This window comes from Lingula anatina, chromosome 4, assembly GCF_051362555.1.
Source record: "Lingula anatina isolate TDL-2025a chromosome 4, LinAna3.0, whole genome shotgun sequence".
Taxonomy (NCBI): Eukaryota; Metazoa; Brachiopoda; class Lingulata; order Lingulida; family Lingulidae; genus Lingula; species Lingula anatina.
The window spans coordinates 6,011,973-6,031,426 of record NC_141770.1 but is presented as its reverse complement, the minus strand read 5'-3'; the positions used below and the strand labels follow the sequence as shown (position 1 = coordinate 6,031,426).

Here is a 19,454-nt window from a genome sequence, read left to right as displayed (position 1 = left end):
CCTTTTCCACATTCTCTTGTACCTAAGAAAAACACAAGAAAAATATAGACAGTGAAGATGGCACATATACAGGCATCAAATTAACTAATAACTTTGAGGCAAAAAGCTATATCAGTATTTAGGTTAGTGAAGTAACAATGAAAAAAGTGCACCATGACAGAGGCAGGTGATGGCTACGTACACTGTGTCTGTACATTAAAATACTATGTCCTAGTAATGAATGCACAGTTGCTTATTAGAGACACAAATATAACAGGCAGTCATAAAACAAGTAAAGTATTTCATATTCAAAGAAAATTTTGATACAACTGTAACATGCTAGAACCCTTAATGAAGCGCATTATGTGTGTCTTTGTACTTACAACTTTATTGGTGACATCTAGCAGTGCCTCTCTGTGGTTGACCATGTCTTCTAGAACTTCATCATTTACAGAAATGGCTTCAATACTTTCACCATCTTTGGCATTCATCTAAAAATGGAAATCACAATTGAAATTAGAAAACCTCTTTAAAATTAATCATGTTATTTTTGTGAACACAGGAGTAATGTTTCATGCTTCCCACTTCATTTAAGGTAAAGACAAGATCAGTATCATGACTAGCAGACAGCCTGTTAAGTAAAATAATCAGAAGAATGAAAAATAGGTAAATAAAATATTTGTAGTGCAGCCATTTAAGCATATATAGAAATAACTAATAATCTAAAAGAGGTCTGCATGATTTAAAAGATTAAATAGGTTTGATATAAATGCCAAGACCAAAGCATATCATATCTATTACACATTTTGGCTACACATAGACTGCTTTTCAAACACAGTTTCAGTGATGTAACAAACCTATTACTGAGATGTCAGAAAATAATAATAAAATGTTCCAAAATTTATGTTGTCTACTTAATCATTAAAATTTTAAATCTAGAATTACCTCTCTCAGAGACCTAGGGTGCCTCACAAACATTAGAAAAAAGGGGTGAACTTTGTGGATGCTTGCTTTTGTGTCCTGATTGCCACATCCTCCAAATAAGTATCCCAGTCATTCTGGTGTTCATTAATGAGCTTGCTCAATCGAGTCTTCAGTGTCTGATTTGTCCTCTCATCCAGACCATTGGTCTGAGGATGATAGGCACTTGTCACAGACCTCTCTATGCTGAGGGAGCGGCAAACCTCTGTATTTATTTCAGCTACAAACTCTCTTCCTTGCTGCCTTTTTGGTGCTTCCCACCTGACAATTCAAAATGAAATGGCATTAAAACCAACCAAAAATATGATTATCATACGGACCATTCCAATAGGGCAATATTATAATACGGGACTTAGTATTCAGAATTAAACACCACTTGTATGTCAGAGAGTGAGGACAATAGTTTACTTGTCTCAACTCATTGTTGGAGACCACCCTCCCCAAAAATTTAACTTCTTTCTGAAAAAAATAAACATTTTCTTGCCTTGACCTTTATCCCATATTTTCATAATCTCTCTAAGGTTTTCTGTCAGATTGGTGACATGATCAGTAAAAGACTTTTCCATGACCAGAATATCATCCAGGACTATCTTCCAAGTGAGACCCATCATTAACAGATTGACAACCCTGGAAAAGGTTGCAGGGGCATTTGTGAGCCCAAACCCCATTTTAGGATGTTCAAATAGACCATGTTTTGTCACAAATGCAGTTTTGTTTTTAACCTGCCAACAAGCAGAGTTGGCATCAATTTTAGAGAACCAAGTATTTCCTGCCAAAGTGTCGAGACAATCTTCCATAAGGGGAAGAGGGAATGTGTCTTTCACTGTCACATTGTTTAGTGCACAATAATCAATACACCACCGTACACTACCATCACGTTTTCTGATCAAAACAGGAGCTGACACCCAATCAGATGTGGATTCTTGAATAACTCCAGCCTTTAACATTTTATTTAGATGTTCTTCTTCTTCATTGACAAAACAAGCAGGTGTATAGTGCATGTGTTGTTTAATTGGCATTACCTGTATCAAGTTCATGCTGGTGTTATTACACTTACCCCTTAGATCAAACTTTGCCTCAGAAGAGCACACGTCACAGGTCTGGTTGGTGGTAGAATTTTCAGAAACAGAACCTTGGGGTATCTCGTATAAGATTTGATCAAATTCTATGGCTCTAGCAATAATCTGTCCCCTTTTAAATTTTCTGAAAGAATCTATGGAATTGACAGTGCATATCACCAGGTTAGAACAGGCAGTCTGAATACTACGAGGGATCAACACAGTTTCCTCTGTCAATTCAATGTAATAATTTTCTACACGTGCTTTAATATTACAAGAGACCTGAGATACAGATCTAGGAGGGACCGTGATACCCCTACTCAGACTTACCTGAGCAATGGTGGGATTATTGCCTGCTGTTTGGGATTGAATTGGGACTTTATGGTGATCAATAACAAGAGCTTGGATCTTTTGAATCAAGTACTGTCCCAGGAAATTGTAGGATATCATGACCCAGTAACATTTGATCTTAAATGGGTGCCACATACAAATTGGTGACACCACAAAACCAGGGATTTTTGATTTTTCACTGGCTAACTGCATTTGACAATCACCAAGTTTTTTGGGAGGATTTTGCAACTTTTTGTAAATTTTTGATGACAAAACTGAAGCTTCAGCGTCAATGTCAATTTTTGCCTTAACTTAGATATTGCCAGCTTTAATTTATAGTAACAAAGGATGAAACTATACTTAATTGGGTCACGTTTGGTTCTGTTCTGGGGGAAGACATTTTCGTCTGCGATCTTTGTTCAGTGGTGTTTACTCCCCCTATTAATGAACTCTCAGCGCCCTCTTCCTGTTAAGCGTATCTTCAGCCATTGCCCCTAGAACGAAAGGTGGTCCCCGTCTTCTCCCTCCACCAGCAACCAGCTTTGTCAGTCACTTCCGTTTTCCCCTCACTTCCCTGACCAGCAGGTTTGTAAGAGACACAAAAATTAACATTTGACTTGCCAGCACCAGCAGGGTATAGAGCATGTGAATGTACACCCCCAACAGAGTAACCCATAGCTGATATAACCAGCCTAGAATTGCCAATTGGATCACGAGACCGTCGTTATTTGTCACTATAACAGAAACTTTACACTAATTTTTATTACAAGCTCGCAAATTTTTATCAGCTGTGTTCATGGTGGTCACAATTTTCCTGGTCAGTCTATGTTGTTTGGGAAAGAACCGGTAAACTGCTTTCTGAATAAATTCTACCCAAGCTTTGTCCATAGGCCCCTGCTTGTCGGTCCCTCTGCTTGAGCCTTCCACGTTCTTGGTAGGGTCAGTCATTTCCTCTTCTGCTGAACAGCTGCCCCGTGAGCTTTACGCAAAAATTGGTTGCCCCTGTGGAGTTTTGTTTCACTAAATTAGACGAGGGGATTCAAAAATAATGGAGGATAATACACCTATTACTGGTGATGGGTATTTCAACCAGGGCTCTACAAAAACTTTTTCAGCCACCTGCCCTTTGGACAATCAGGGACAGATTTGATGCGAGTTGCTCCAATCTTCCTATTTTGCAGCAACCTTCTGCTCTTGTATGGGCTGTTTTCAATAAAACCTAAGGTACGTTTAACCTGGGCAAATTTGTCACTTTGCCAGGATGGGGTGTGTGTGACGAATCCTTCATCACACTCTTCATCGCTAGATGTGTACTTGATATCAATGGCACTCTTGATTTGTGCATGCTGCACCTCAGTCTGCCACCCTTGGGCTGACAGGATCACCTCAGTCTACCACCCTTGGGCTGACAGGATCACCTCAGTCTGCCACCCTTGGGCTGACAGGATCACCTCAGTCTGCCACCCTTGGGCTGACAGGATCACCTCAGTCTGCCACCCTTGGGCTGGCAGGATCACCTCAGTCTGCCACCCTTGGGCTGACAGGATCACCTCAGTCTGCCACCCTTGGGCTGGCAGGATCACCTCAGTCTGCCACCCTTGGGCTGAAAGGATCTGCAGCACCTTCATCCTTCTTTTGGCTTTCTGAAAAAATAAAAGAATTCAATTAAAGTATGAGTATGGTCTGAAAAATATTCCATCTAATTGGTTACCACATTCAATGATACTCTGTCTTCTCCATGATACTCCAAAACTTCTTGATACAAAACACACAGATTTAGAAAAAAAAAAGATTTAAAAAAAAATGTATGCTCTATAGGCAGCATGCCACATACCAGCATTGTCCTCTTTACCCTCTTGCAAGCCCATTGTATATGTATACATTTTTTTTTTTTTTTGTGAACATCAGGATTATCCCCAAGTTTATGTGGCTGCAATTCGAGTAAGTTATTATTATTTAAATATTTATTTGTTCATTATAGAATCATAAATTGTGCCTTTACTTTATAGAATCATTATAGAATCATAAATTGTGCCTTCACCATTAATTGTAGGCCTACTCCATTGTTAGTATTATCATTTTTATTTTTATTCATTGTGTTTTTTTTTCATTAAATTTTAGTTTCACCATACATCATACACCGTACACTGTTACTTGTCTTACCTGTACGTATGATGTGAAATAAAGGCTACCAAAAAATGAGATATGAATCCTGAGTTGTTCAACAGTTTGTTCTACAAACCCATCACCATCTCCATATTTCATAAGTTGAAGGACTGTATCTTGTAGGAGTGCACAGTGTGGACACTGTGTTGTGAAGGTGAAAACATTCTGCACAGAAAACTGCCTTTGAACCACTGAGGAGTCATGTGGTCATGTGGTCAGGGTACATGTCTTCTCTCTTCAGGCTCAATTTTTATTCTTTGTCTTTGGGCTAATGGCTAAAAATAATTTAAAGTTCTTTCTTTAAAGCATATTCAGCTACTTGGCGTTTTTCACAAGTGACATTTAATGTTGTCATTTTATTGCACTTTCTTATAATTGTTACCTTCTTAACACTGTTGCTAATCATAATATCCAGATAACTCAATTACCTAAAAAACAAAGCATGTTATATATCTCATATGAAAAAAAATTAAACAGCAGAAAGAGAAATTAACATCTTAGGTTCAGTATGTACTATCAGTAACAAGGCAAATGCTGCAAGGAATAATTTGGAGGAGTATGGACATGGAGTAATAAATCTTCACATAAAGACAACAGTATTCGAGCATGAAATAGATAATTTCTTGTCTAATCACCGGAAGTTGTTGCATGAACTGTAAATTACAAATGTGGGATAAGAAAATCATTTTCATCATACTTGAAAAAATTATATTAAATTATATTTTTTTACCTTGTATTCTGGAAATTTAACCATTTCCAAAAGGCATATCTGCGCGGGACAACTAAACTTCACAGACACTAGGAAGTTCTGGCATTTTGAAAATACAAAGTCAGACTCCTGATCGTTTATCTAAAAACAAAATTTAGTACTTGTAGGCTTTTGTCTTTTGTCCCCCTCCTCCCTTCCATGCAAAAAAATTCATTCCTTAAGACTAGGCTCTAACACCAATGTTAACAAAATTAAAGCCCTATAACGTATATATTTTAGCAACCTTTTCAGCTTTAGCAGCAGCAAATTTCGCCTTAAGCGCTTTATTCCTGTCATGCCCGTGGCGACAGTCCAAGATAAGTTCACTTAAGGTCATAAAGGGCATCCCATCAAACTCTAAGTGTCCAAATGAAGAGTCTCTTCTTTGCTGCCATCTGATCTTTTTGGTTGAAACCTTCCAGTCTGCAATATAAAGATATGAACAATTATGGTATTCGTTTTAAAATAACACTTATCTTACAAATTGCACCATTCCATAATATTTATATAATATTAATCAACAACACATATGTTGTATTTTGAATGCAGATCTGTGGATTGTTGCTTACCAAAAAAAACACAACGTCCTCAAATTTGTCTTCCACTTCCAGGGCCTCCCAGCACCAGTTTTCTCTTTTCTGACAGTTGATCAACCTTACAAGTTGACAGTAGCCTTTCCCACTTTTCACCCAGCCAACCTTCTTTCTAAATCTCCGTACAGTGCTGGATGACACAAGCAGACCTGTTAAAACGAACGAAAAAGAGGGGGATTTATAAGAACTTTCAGTCTATAAAATTTGTTAAGTGATTATGTACAACTTGAATCAATACACTTAGGTGGGGTATTTCAAGTGCAGGTACATAAACAATTTTAATAGTCCAAAAAAGAAAGCCCTTGGCATTTCTACAAATGCCTTAACATTTCAGATGTTTTTTGAGAGAATCTTCCAAAAGACAGTATTTAGGCAATTTGTGACATATACGTTAATGTGCTCGTAAGGCGTTAGATCTCATAAGCTTCTAAATGCAAATTGGCGTTGTAAAAAAAAAAACAGTTCTGTAAATATGCACAAAATATCTAGAATCATTTTAAAGATATTATTAAAATAGCTAGAGACTCCCCCTTTACGTTTTAGTACATCAGGTATGCCTTTTTGTAGGTGACCAGTGGACTTGGAACTCTTCTGCTGTCATGTTCTTCTTCAAGTCCTTGATTACATCATAGAAGTGGAGAAAGTAGAATGCCAACTCCCGCGAGATTTGTATTGCCCTCCGTGTTATGAACTTGTGACCACCAGACTTGTGCGAGTTGCACTCTATGACTGCATTTTCCACAGATTTTAGATCGAGGTGGTGGTTTTGGAGTTTCAACCGTCTTTTGAGGCATAAACTTAGTGGGCAAGCTTCCAGACTTCAATTGTCTACGGCCACTTGGTTCTACATAAAATTTGCATGAATATTTTGAACACACAGCAGGGTTCTCCCCAGGATTTGAAAATAGCCCTTATGTTTTTTTACGCGAGAGTACCGAGGGGGGGGGGGGGGGGAGGGGGGGGCTGAGGACGTGCCCTCCGAAAGAAAATTTTTTATTATTTCATGCAAAAAGGGTGCAATTACATGCAAAACAATCATTTCAAGAAATATTTATTTGCATACAAAATTGAAATACATAAAAAACTGCAGCTCTGTGCATGACCAATACTAAAATGGGAAAACTGCCCTCACTGACAAAAATGCCCATGACATTTATCTTACGTTATAATTTAGCCTAATTAAAATCTAAAACCAATGATACTAGCACAGCCAGTACATATCAGAATCGTCAATACGAGTGCTAACGCATGAATTTTCGTGCTAGGGTATATGCTAGAGTAGACTAAGGTTATACTGATATTCAATTGTTTAAGACATTTTAACATGATAAAAACTCACCCTTCTCGTCAGCAGTCACCTGCAGCCATGCATACGTAGTAAGCCATGTGGGGTCGACGCCCGTTTTTCTTCTTTTCGGATCCTTTTTCAATTTTCTGTTGCCTTCTGTTACTGTTACAGCCGTGATATTATCCGACACAGCAGTGTCAACGATGTCAGTAAATGTGCGCTCCACGTGTGCTTGTTTTTCACATCTTTGAACTGCGTGAAAGAAGTCTGTAATATTGTGCGAGTGCACACGTTTTGGGAGTGGCATTTCGATCCACCATCAAACCGTGAAGAGAAACATCCGATGAAATCGCCATATACTGTACACGTGACTGAAGCTGACCTGATTTCGCGAGTAATCAAGATTGCGTCTCATGAAATCGTTACGACATAACCCACGTGCATGACCAAATTTTGCGGGAAAATAGCGGATGTTGATATTCAAAACTTGTCAGTGCGCAGGCCCCGCGCCCTCAACACGAGATGTTAATACTTGTATTACTGCGCCAGGCAGAATAAAAATAAACAACCTAACGTGCACACAAGAGATTCAAGTACGTAGGGCCTACACAAGTCGTTTGCGTCACGACTGTCAGGAATAAAGGCGTTGGGCACACACAACTCTTCAAGGGTATCGGAGTTCAAAGAAGCGTATCGGCAAAAAAAGGAGCGTATCGGCAAAAAAAGATGCGTACCGGTGCTGATACGCTATAAAGGCCTGGGGAGAACCCTGCCAAGTTCCAATGGTTCAAAAGGTTCAATAGTCAGAAGGTTCATTGGTCTGATAGTTTGATGATGCCAAGATCCAATGGTTCAAAAGATTCAATAGTCAGAAGGTTCATTGGTCTGATCGTTTGATGATGCCAAGATCCAATGGTTTAAAAGGTTCAATAGTCAGAAGGTTCATTGGTCTGATAGTTTGATAATGCAAATGACCAGCTGTTCCAAAGGTTTGCTAGTCTAAAGGTTCACTTGCCTGAGGTTTCATTGGTTCAGAGGTTGGATAGTCTGAGAGTAGGAATTGTGTATGGTGTAAAATAGCAGTGATAAGATCTGTAGAGGGCGTTTATGTTTTTAATAGTTTCATAGTTTATTCATTGTTTAACCCAAGTTACTGTAACTACTTCTCAATATAGCCCAAAAAATTTCCCCCCTTTTTTCATGCCTCTCTGCAATGTCACACAGATACTCCTAAGTAGACCGTACACAGGTAGGGCTAGAAGGCTTCAGGTCAATCATGGGGAGAAAAAGAGGAGCACCGACGCCTATGTTTGTTTTAGGGTGAAGTACCTGCATAAAACCTGACCACAGGGGCAGGGGGTGATCTATGAAAAGTGACACTTGCCTTTATAAATCAAGGTGCATGTTTTGCTCATCTGGGGTGAAAAAAGGCAGGGTTGGTTGTTTTATCTTTGACAGCACACTTTTTGGGTTCCTCTGGAAAAATACCTTATGTTTGCCTATTTTCTTTATGTCTTCCATATTAACTTTTTGCCGGGGAGTCAACATTATTTGATAGACCCCACCACCATCAGTCTTTTGAATCTTCCTTCTTTCCGTGTCCTTCTTTTTGGTGCAGCTCGAAAAATCCGACCACTTCTTCCTAATATCTTTCACATCTTTTCTCCAAAGACCTATATTGTTGACTCTGAAAATCAATAAGATAACTAATTTTTTCCATTAACTAAACAAAAATTTAATGTTTCCAATTCTCTTCAATATGCTGTCCGTAATGATTCAATTACCAATGTTTATAAATGAAGTTATTAAGTGGAGGATAGAATTAGAAGATTAAAATATATCAAATGTTGTCGGGTCGCTGAGCATTGGCAGGTAAATCGTGCACTGATGCTGAGCCAAGGAACGGTAGATCGTGCCACTGCTGCTGGGTTGTTGAACCGTGGCCAGTATATCGTATCGAGGAATGGTAAATCGTGCCGCTGCTGTCAGTCGCTGAGCTGTGGGCTGCTGAGACGAGGTACTGCTGAGCTGAGGAAAGGTATATGGTGCCGCTGCTGCTGTGTCGTTGAACTGTGACTCGTAAATCATGTTTAGGAATGGTAGATCGTGCCGCTGCTGTTGGGTCATGAACCGTGGATGGTACTGTGGAAGAGTAGGCTGGACAGTAAAAATTGCCCAGCTTATGTATGTGCAGCTGGTGGCAAACTGCTCCTCTTTAGAACAGTTAAAAAACAGGAGGGGGTAGGATAAACCGTCGCTGACAACCAGACAGAATGTGCCCAGACAGGGTTGAACCCATGTCCTCCCACTCCGGAGGCAGACATTCTAACCACAAGGCCATATCTGACATTTCCTTCTTTAACTCATAAAATTCATTATTAGTAACACATAAAAAATAATTACATTCCAAGCAAAAGGGTCTGTAAACTAAAAATTAAATTTGACATGGTCAAAAGATGCTATGTTGAGAACAGATTGATTTTTTTCAATTTCCCCAGCCATCGATAATAATCTGGTTTGGACGTCATGTAAGTAAAGTATTGGAACCATGTGATGGCCTGTTTCAGAGATTTTTTTAAGATTTGGGGGAACTAAAGCTTGAAACAATGTGAGGCCAATTTTATCATCAGGAAATAATTCTTTGTACTGCTGGAAAGCTTCTTCAGTGGTAAAAACCACGTGTTTGGCTTGTAACTAAACTGAACCATCTTCCCCTTTGATTGTCATGGCTTCACTCAGCTGGAACTTAATCTTATTCCGTTTCTTTCACAATTCTACTTTCTAATTCTATGCCTTGAAAAGACAGGAAAATGTCAAACATGGACAGAATAAAGAGCTAAACTTATGATCAAACAGTAAAGCTCTCTCTCGAAACTAACTTCCAACTTCTGTCCATATTAACACAGAGACTGACGAATGCTACAGCCGTGAGGAGAGAGAAACCCTTGCACCCAGTCTTACCCTGCCATCCATAACTCTCTGTTGAATGAATGGGCGACCTGTGCATTTTCTGCTACATCAAATGCAAGGCGCTGCATATCTAGGATTTTTAACCAGTACAGTCATCTCTCCATTTCATTGACTTGAAACTTCAGCTGTAATTCTACTGTTTACCCCCGATATTGTCCATATGGATCTGGGAACTTGTCTCTTATTGCCCACACAGAGCAAGATGGAATTACGGGTCTATTGCCAGCTCCCAATGCAAACGACCATGTGCCCATAGCGTGAATAGCCTGTAGGCTTGGTATCTGTTTGCATTAGTATTGTGTTCCTCATCATCCAAAGCCAGCATATCTCTTCTGTATAGTCTTGCAAGATGCAAGTCTATTCCAAACTGGACAATGGTCTGGTTGGGGGGGGGGGGGGGGGGGGGGGGGGGGGTACAGGGCCTGGCTGTCCACTAGACCCAGGGATATTGTCATTTAGAATTTTCTCTATGTCCAGTGCCAGTGATGGGTTTCTACAGCAGGGTCAGTTAGGACATCTTTTTCAACATTAATGTCACATTTGTCTTAGAATAATTGCCAAAATATTAGATTAGATGTTTAGAGGTCCACCTGTATTTTTTTTATTTTAAAACCATGTAATAATTGTAAAACTACTCTTTTGATATAGTAATATATGTCACCTTTACTGATTGGGTCTTAACCTCACATGGAAACATTACCAGTTTCCCTCTACAAAAACTCTCATACAAGTGTCTTCTCATCTGCTCTTAACTGAAAACAATGTTATACAGGTCAACCTTGTTATAGCTAAACACACAGCTGTTGCAATGGCAAATAGACTACAATTCTGACCACCAGCTTGTCTCTGTGGAGAAAGCATCTCTTCACTCAGCGCACCATCAGCTCCATGACAGGAATTTGGAAGATGCAAGTCCAGGTGTATCACAAATGAATGAATAGATAGCAATAAATAAACGTTTCCCATGACAGGGGAAACCTCCCTGGATTTGTTTAAATTTATCAATAAAATCATGAAAATATTCATTGATATCAATGGGCTTTGCTGTGCCTAAATATAATGCAATGATAAAAGGCTTACTGTATTGGTTAGGAATATTTACAATTCTCCCCATTATAGGCCAGAAATTGTGACTAGTACTCTTAAACAGAGGTAGCCCATCTACATTTATCTGGAGGCTAAGAACAAAATTGTCAGATATGTGCTGAATGTCTTGGATTTGATGGCAAATGCTGTGAACAATCCCAAAATACAAATATTCTCCACCACATTTACTTATAATGTCATATTGGGTAGTTGTTTTCTTTCATATATGTAACAGACCGATAGCTCGGGTTGATGTTTCTTTATTGTTATTGTACAAATATCTGCAAATATCTCCAAATATCTCCAAATATCTGCAAGAGCAATAAAAACAAATTAATTTTAAACAATTACATATACAAAATTTACACTGACGAAAGACAAGAAAGACAGAACAAAGAAATAAAAATATAACAATGCCAAACACACCATAAAAAATAAATATATTAATTTAGAAATGTATGAATTTAAACTATGGATTGGTCCTTTATTAAATATAGTTAAACTTACCTGCAAGCTCACTGGAATACCTATTTCAGTTATTCAACCTGCATCTCCGTCCGACTCTCAGGTGGAAATCAAATTTTATGGGGCGCGGTCTTTCAACCCTTGACCTCCACGTACACATACGAACATACACGATACACACCGAACGCAATCATAGCTAACACAACAAACACAGCAAACCTTACATATACATGGGTCTTTAGGCAAATGAAGATGGTAAAAATCTGTTAAATGACCAATGCTTATTTATGAAATTCAATGGTGTATATGATAACTTACATGTAGATCTAACAGTGGCCAGGTATTTGTGGGAGGTAGAGGAAATGAAGACTTGTAGTCTTCTCTTGATTTAAAAAATTATCCCATTATCTAAAAATCTGTGTGTTATCCTGGGTCAGTTCCATTTTACACTTTTCTAGGTCCTTCTTAAATTTTTTTGTGTCCATGAGGGTTCCATCTGGTTCAAGGACCTGTAATTGTGGTATTTCTTTATGTTCATATCCCTGTGTCATTCTTGGAGTTAGAGAGCCATACACATGTTCTTTATGTCTCCTCCATCTCAGTGTACCACAAACTTTTATGGTCTCATTCATAGCAAGAAAGAAGGCAACAAGGAGTATTGATTGTTTGTGATTTGGCCAAACAAGGCCGCTTTTAATATATAACCCCTCTATCCTAATTGTTTTAATAATAATAACAATGTAGCAAATTGTTGCCTGTATTAAATGTTATGGCTTTAGGGATAAAAATTATATATCAAATATTCAATAAGACTCATCATCCTAAAAATTATGATGCGACAAGTCAGCAAAAGTTATTATTTACCAACAATTTTGCACAAATTTCATTTGTGGGGTTGTAAAAAAGCATTATAAAGATCAACATTCTTAAGACTTTTGCATGTTGAAAGGCATATGAATGGCCCATTTCCCTTACCTTTTTCGTGTCACAAAATCAACTTTTAGATACCCTTTTTTCTACGAACATGTGGTATTTCGATATATAAAATGTATGAAAATGGCTAAATTTTGTACACCTTTTTAACACCTTTTTATGTCTTTTAACAATAGAAAAGAGTACATTTCTACTACTTTTGTAGCTTATTAAATGTAATGTTAGTCGCGGGCATAAAATCATATTTTGATAAGACAAAAAAAAACATTAAATAAACTTATATCATTTATTGTATGTCAAATAAATAGGTTACACTCTCAGTAAAGATAAAAAATGTGTGCATTTCCTGGAACGTATTCAAATTAAATTACTTCTGGCAGTTACGTATGTGACACAAAAAAATGGCCAATAAAAAAAGAAACAGCTGGCTGTGAAATTGCAACTTCATTTCAGGTGTAAACTTCAGTCTGTAATGAAACTACATATAAAACCTTCACAATAATGAACCAAAATTCTATGCTATTTGAAATTACACAGCATTTGGTATGGTAAACTGAAAACAATTGAAATGTTTAATCTCTTTTTACAAACCATGACCCAGCAGGCACACAACGTTGAATCAACGTTGAATTTATATTTGAAAATGGAAATTTGTGTCAACGTTGAAAAGTCAACGTTGAATCAACATTGAAAAGTCAACGTTGAATCAAGAAGATTCATACACCTTGACGCATGTGCAGTTAAGTTAGAGAGCCAGAAATGGCTGTCGTGGTTGCTTTGATAAATCTTTGTCAATTTTTGTGCAACAAGACGTAGAAGATGAGGTTCATATACACACGACAGATATGAGTGCAATCTGATAACTCCACAGTTCAGAGATATAACTGTAAGTATTGTAGCAATGTCCAGCACAAGGCCATAATAATAGTTCAAGTTCCTAATTGTTACTTTCTTCCACCTCCCATCTTTTCTTTCTGGTTCCCATTTTAGATAGTTAACGATGCTGTCGGTGACTTCCTTCTCTGTACAGCTATATCTTGACATCATGACATCTGGAAAAAAAAGTGAAGTAGAAATGTAAGCATATATGTATCGAACGTACGCTGGCAGGCGTGCCTATCATAGTTCATTGAGGGATATTCTAAGAATGAGGTTAAGATTGGGTGTTAAATTCCAACTAGGGTGCAAAATGTAAGAACTATTTTTTTAGGCTTAGCTGCCCAAACTGGAGCTGATAGATAGCTGATAAGTTTATTACAAAAATCAAATCAGGCACAAATTACAGCAGTAAATGTAAAACACAATGCAACATTAATTTAATTACCTTTGATCACCTTAAAGAAGTTGCTGTGCCCAAACGGAAATTTATTTTTCTTCCCTGAAAAATTCATCCCAGCCATGACTCTGTTGGTCATACACCTACAAATAATATTTATAAAATAAAGGATATATTGAATAAAATGTCTTGGTTTGATCAAGAAAAGTCCAAAAAATTGGAATAATAACCTGCACTTATTTTTAAAATTCTGATAAAAAGGTTTATACTGCCAAACAAACCAGTATAACGTAGCTATACACATGTAGGTTCGACTTTGTAATGTAATTAATTTACTAACATGGACAGAAATGTGTCAAGTGTAAAAGTATTAGTTATCATTCCATAAAGGTTTGATCATAACTTATACCTGAGTTCTAGGTTTCAGATATGTATTTTACACATTAAACACAGGAAAAAATTAAGTAAATGCATATATATTAGTATTTGTCCTACCTTTGCATGGCCTTTTTAGTGTGATCACACATGTTGATACCTCCTATCTCAGCAACTGTGGCTTTCTATCAAATGGAAAAAATAAATGTCATTATTATAAAAATAATAACTAGTTTTTGTAATTATATTATTGTGTGGCAAAACTTGCAAATATACAGGCATCAAACAGCAAAACACGCTTTCTTTTTGGTAATTTTAGGTACTGATGTTATATATGAAATGCCCACAGTCACAAGATGGACAGAGACATACATATGTCACGCTGATCCATATTGCATGAACTAATAAAAAGGGAAAAAATCTTCATATTTGAGTGTTGAAAGTGTAACTGTAACTGTAAGGAACTGGAAAAAATGAAAAATATCTATTCTTACCAAGAGACTAGACTGTTCTTGTACCTGTTCTTGCACATGAGACATTTCACGTGTTTCTTTTGGCTTTCCCACATTTCCGTAATTTTTTCTGTGTTTAACCAAGTGTGTCCCGTCCTGCAGGATCACTGAAGGCTGCCAGCAGCTGGTTAATTAGATTTAATGTTTCTTTCTCACCCCTGGTGGTACATCTGCAATGCAAAGCAAGCTCTTTCCAAGTCAGTCGTTTCATATTTTTATCTCTGTCAGTCGATGGATGCAGTTCATTTGCCTTGGCATCAAGTAAGAGCTGGAGGTTGTCTCTGTCTCAGGTGAAGATGTACTTGCTGAGGGTGGATATGAAGACATCGTATAGAGGGTGGGAATCAGTGGTGCAGCCAGTAGATAGGCGCCTCATAAAATGCCAGATGTCCAACCTGATGACTGTATCTTCCCAACCGTGAAAAATCTTCTTCAGGTATGTTTTACTACAACAGTCTCTATCCACATATACCAAAGTTGGAGGGTGTTCTCCTGCATCCCTGTACCTAGCAACCAGCCTCTGCACCATTTTGGTCAAGTCGTGGCCCTCACCTGCAGTCATTACAAAGTTCAGGACTTGACTGTGCTCATTTCCTACATTTGTGCACCACATATAGGCTATTAGCGGTCTTGGCTGCCGCACCAGCTAGTTTCTTGACAACCTTTTTAGTTGAATCAAGCTTTAAAATATTTCCAAACTGACTTGTCAGCACTGCTTTCAGTTCAGGAAGCCAGTCCATGACATCAATGGCATATGCATGCATCAGCCATCTTGGTTGGGGAACATGCTCTCTGGGCAGAGGCTGAACAAATACTGGGGGGGGCAATGAGACCTATCTGGGAAGCTTTGTGAAAGGCGTCGCAGTCCGACCCATACTGGACTATCTTTCTGAGCCAGGCGTCTGTATGTTGTAACGAAGCTTCTTTTGTATTTGTGAGCTGCTGTTTTTTAGGCCCCTTTCTCGTAGGAGACTGATCACTTTAACATTGCAGGCCAACTTCGCTGTTAGAACAGCTGGGAAGTAAAGTCGGTGGCCAACATCCAGCTGTTGGATTATGTCCCTGCTCCAACTCACCAGTTTCCAAACCAGAGTCCAAGAGGAGTGTATCTAAAAGCCCCCACAACAAAGGAAATTCCAATTTGATAAGTCTTTGCGCCGCTAAAATATGTCCGTCATTCAGCCATCCATTTCCTAACAGTGTATTTATGCCCCCCTATATTTTCTGTTATCTGAGAATGCAATATAAAATCAAACGATGAGTTGGTGTAGGATGTTAGCCTTTTACAATATGGGTTATATATGTATTGTTTATATATAACATCAGCAGGCAAGATGATGTCCCTTCTCTTAGAGGATTGTAGAGGAAATTTTTACTCCAAAATCTGTCTTTAGTCAAGTTAGAAAAAGTAGTCTTTATAAATATAATTCAAGATACATGTATCTAATTTAATCTTCATTTGTCCTTTTATACTTGTTACTGCAAATCAAACGCTGTTTTGTAGATATGATGATCAAAGTTTATTATAGTGAATGAGGAGCGCTTTGGTTACTCGTCCATAAACGGTGTAGCTTACACATACGGTCCAAAACTACAAAAAATATAAATAAATAAACAAGATTAACTAAATGAATTGTGAATGTAGTATATAATTAAGTAGAATCTAACAAATAAGTAATGGATTAATGCTTACTTTTTACACCCCATGTAGTTCATAACGTGTGTCCACCTGTTCCGTTCAATCGTTCATAGCATTGTCCATATAATAAATGCACATTACCACTCTGCGCACATCCGGTGCATTTACAATACTGTAATGTTTGTTCTACAAACCCGTCACCATCTCCACATTTCATCAGTTGAAGGATTCTATCTTTGAGAAGTAAATTAGTATTTTTAAAATATAATACCCGGTAGAGATAATTTACGCATGAAAGATGACATTACTTTCTGATAACACTATTAATATGTCTATTCCTTTGCATATTAATAATGACATTTCTTTCCGATAACATTATTGTACCACCAGCGTTAGCGCTGGCGGTACACATGGTTTTAGTCCCGTTCGGTCCGTTCTGCCGGCTCCGCCGCCATGTTACCGTTACCGCTTCTCCTCCTAGACGGTAAGGGCCCCCATACCCATCTCTTGGATTTAGGTCACCTATAATCTCAACTCGTTCCACGTAAAATTTGGGCTTTGTCGGTATTGGGGTCTAGGTGTGGCACTCATTGCAATGCACCCTTGTCCAAAAATGGCAAAATTAAATGCTTATTATCTACCCTACGGAAGGAATTATGGGAAAAATTTCTACAGACGTCTTTCCAAAAGTCATATGTGTAGATTTCAAATATGCCCTTGGATTTGACCTTTGACCTTTATTTCAAGGTCAAACGTGCCAAAATTTTCAAAAAAATGAATTTTTTTACGAAAAAAAATTTATTTGTGCTGTTATTCAGACACCACACAGACTTAACCAATAATATTATTGGAAAATGTTACCCTTCAGGTCATCTTTCATCTGTGTGAATTTGGGGTCAATCGGTGCAATTTCACGGGTGTAACGGCCATAAGATACCGAAACTGAAAACTGTCTCTAATTCGGGAACCGTTAATGCTAGAGACCCATTCTTTTTTGCATTTTGTAGAGCATGTAAAGCCCAACACTGGAGGTGGTCTTCGTTTTTTTGTATTCCATACGGTTTTTGAGTTACGCTGTATCAAAAAGTACATATTGGTGGTGAAAGCAACCCATTCTTTTTTGCATTTTGTAGAGCATGTAAAGCCCAACACTGGAGGTGGTCTTCGTTTTTTTGTATTCCATACGGTTTTCGAGTTGCGCTGTATCAAAAAGTACATATTGGTGGTGAAAGCACAATGTGCAGTACGGTAATGGATAATAAATTTTGAACTCTGGAAAAATAAAACATAAGGCTTGGCAAAGCAGACAACTTGTGGTCAAAAATGACATTATTTCATCAAATTTGAACTTCTGGAACTTCAGAGCACCTCCCATTTCAAGAATTTTGACCAAAATGACCTTTTCTTTATTTTAATTAATTTTTTCTGTAGGAAATTTATGGCACATTAAGGTAACTCCGAAATTATAACATTTAGTCCCTTATATCTCCAAAACTGGCAGAGATAGGTCCATAGGTACTATTGAAGTTGAATAGGAAGTCATATACTGGCAATCTTACTGTGACCTTGAAATTGACCTTTGACCTACTTTTCACCATAAATTGAACTTTGCAAATTTTGCTTCCCTTTTATCTCCAAAACTGGCAGAGATAGGTCCATAGTTTCTATTGAACTTGAATATGAAGTCATATACTGGCAATCTAAATGTGACTCTAAAATTGACCTTTGACCTACTTTTCACCATGAACTGAACTTTGGAAATTTTGCTTCCCTTTTATCTCCAAAACTAGCAGAGATAGGTCCATAATTACTATTGAAGTTGAATAGGAAGTCATATACTGGCAATCTAAATGTGACCTTGAAATTGACCTTTGACCTACTTTTCACCATGAACTAAACTTTGCAAATTTTGCTTCCCTTTTATCTCCAAAACTAGCAGAGATAGGTCCATAGTTACTATTGAAGTTGAATAGGAAGTCATATACTGGCAATCTAAATGTGACCTTAAAATTGACCTTTGACCTACTTTTCACCATGAACTGAACTCTGCTAATTTCTTTCTCTTTTAACTCCAAACCTGGCAGAGATAGGTCCATAGTTACTATTGAAGTTGAATAGGAAGTCATATACTGGCAATCTAAATGTAACCTTGAAATTGACCTTTGACCTACTTTTTATCATGAATTGAACTTTGCAAATTTTGGTTCCCTTTTATCTCCAAAACTGGCAGAGATAGGTCCATAGTTACTATTGAACTTGAATAGGAAGTCATATACTGGCAATCTTACTGTGACCTTGTAATTGACCTTTGACCTACTTTTCATCATGAACTGAACTTTGCAAATTTTGCTTCCCTTTTATCTCCAAAGTTACGCTGTATTAAAAAAGTACATTTTGTTGGTTAAAGCAAAATGTGCAGTACGGTAATGGATAATAAATTTTGAACTCCGGAAAAATAAAACATAAGGCTTGGCAAAGCAGGCAACTTGTGGTCAAAAATGACATTATTTCATCAAATTTGAACATCTGGAACTTAAGAGCACCTCCCATTTCAAGAATTTTGACCTAAATGACCTTTTCTTTATTTTAATTAATTTTTTCTGTAGGAAATTTATGGCACATTATGGTAACTCCAAAATTATAACATTTAGGCTTCGTTCACATGCAATGTCTATTTTCTAAATTCTATTTTCTATTCGCGGCATGTGTTGTGATCATGGTCTGTGCCCTGAATATCCCGCGGGGTAATTACTGGCAGCGCGAGCCAGTTACTATAAGTTACTTTAAGTAACTGGCTCACGCTGCCAGTAATTACGCGGCGGGATATTCAGGGCATAGACTGTGATCATAAGATAGCGCGAATAGAAAATAGATTTTTAGAAAATAGACATTCCATGTGAACGAAGCCTTAGTCCCTTATATCTCCAAAACTGGCAGAGATAGGTCCATAGTTACTATTGAAGTTGAATAGGAAGTCATATACTGGCAACCTTACTGTGACCTTGAAATTGACCTTTGACCTACTTTTCACCATGAACTGAACTTTGCAAATTTT

The 19,454-nt window shown here is 37.7% G+C and overlaps 1 protein-coding gene across 1 annotated transcript; it reads right to left on the bottom strand.

Moving 5' to 3' along the window:
- Positions 1-12,068: 12,068 nt before the first annotated feature.
- LOC147762144 (uncharacterized) lies at positions 12,069-14,501 on the bottom strand. Its single transcript, XM_087010668.1, has 4 exons — positions 14,369-14,501; positions 13,922-14,016; positions 13,546-13,649; positions 12,069-12,173 (listed from the first exon to the last, which is right to left on the bottom strand). Exons 1-4 carry the CDS (start codon positions 14,398-14,400, stop codon positions 12,069-12,071), a joined length of 336 nt encoding a protein of 111 aa, XP_086866794.1. The 5' UTR covers positions 14,401-14,501.
- Positions 14,502-19,454: the final 4,953 nt, after the last annotated feature.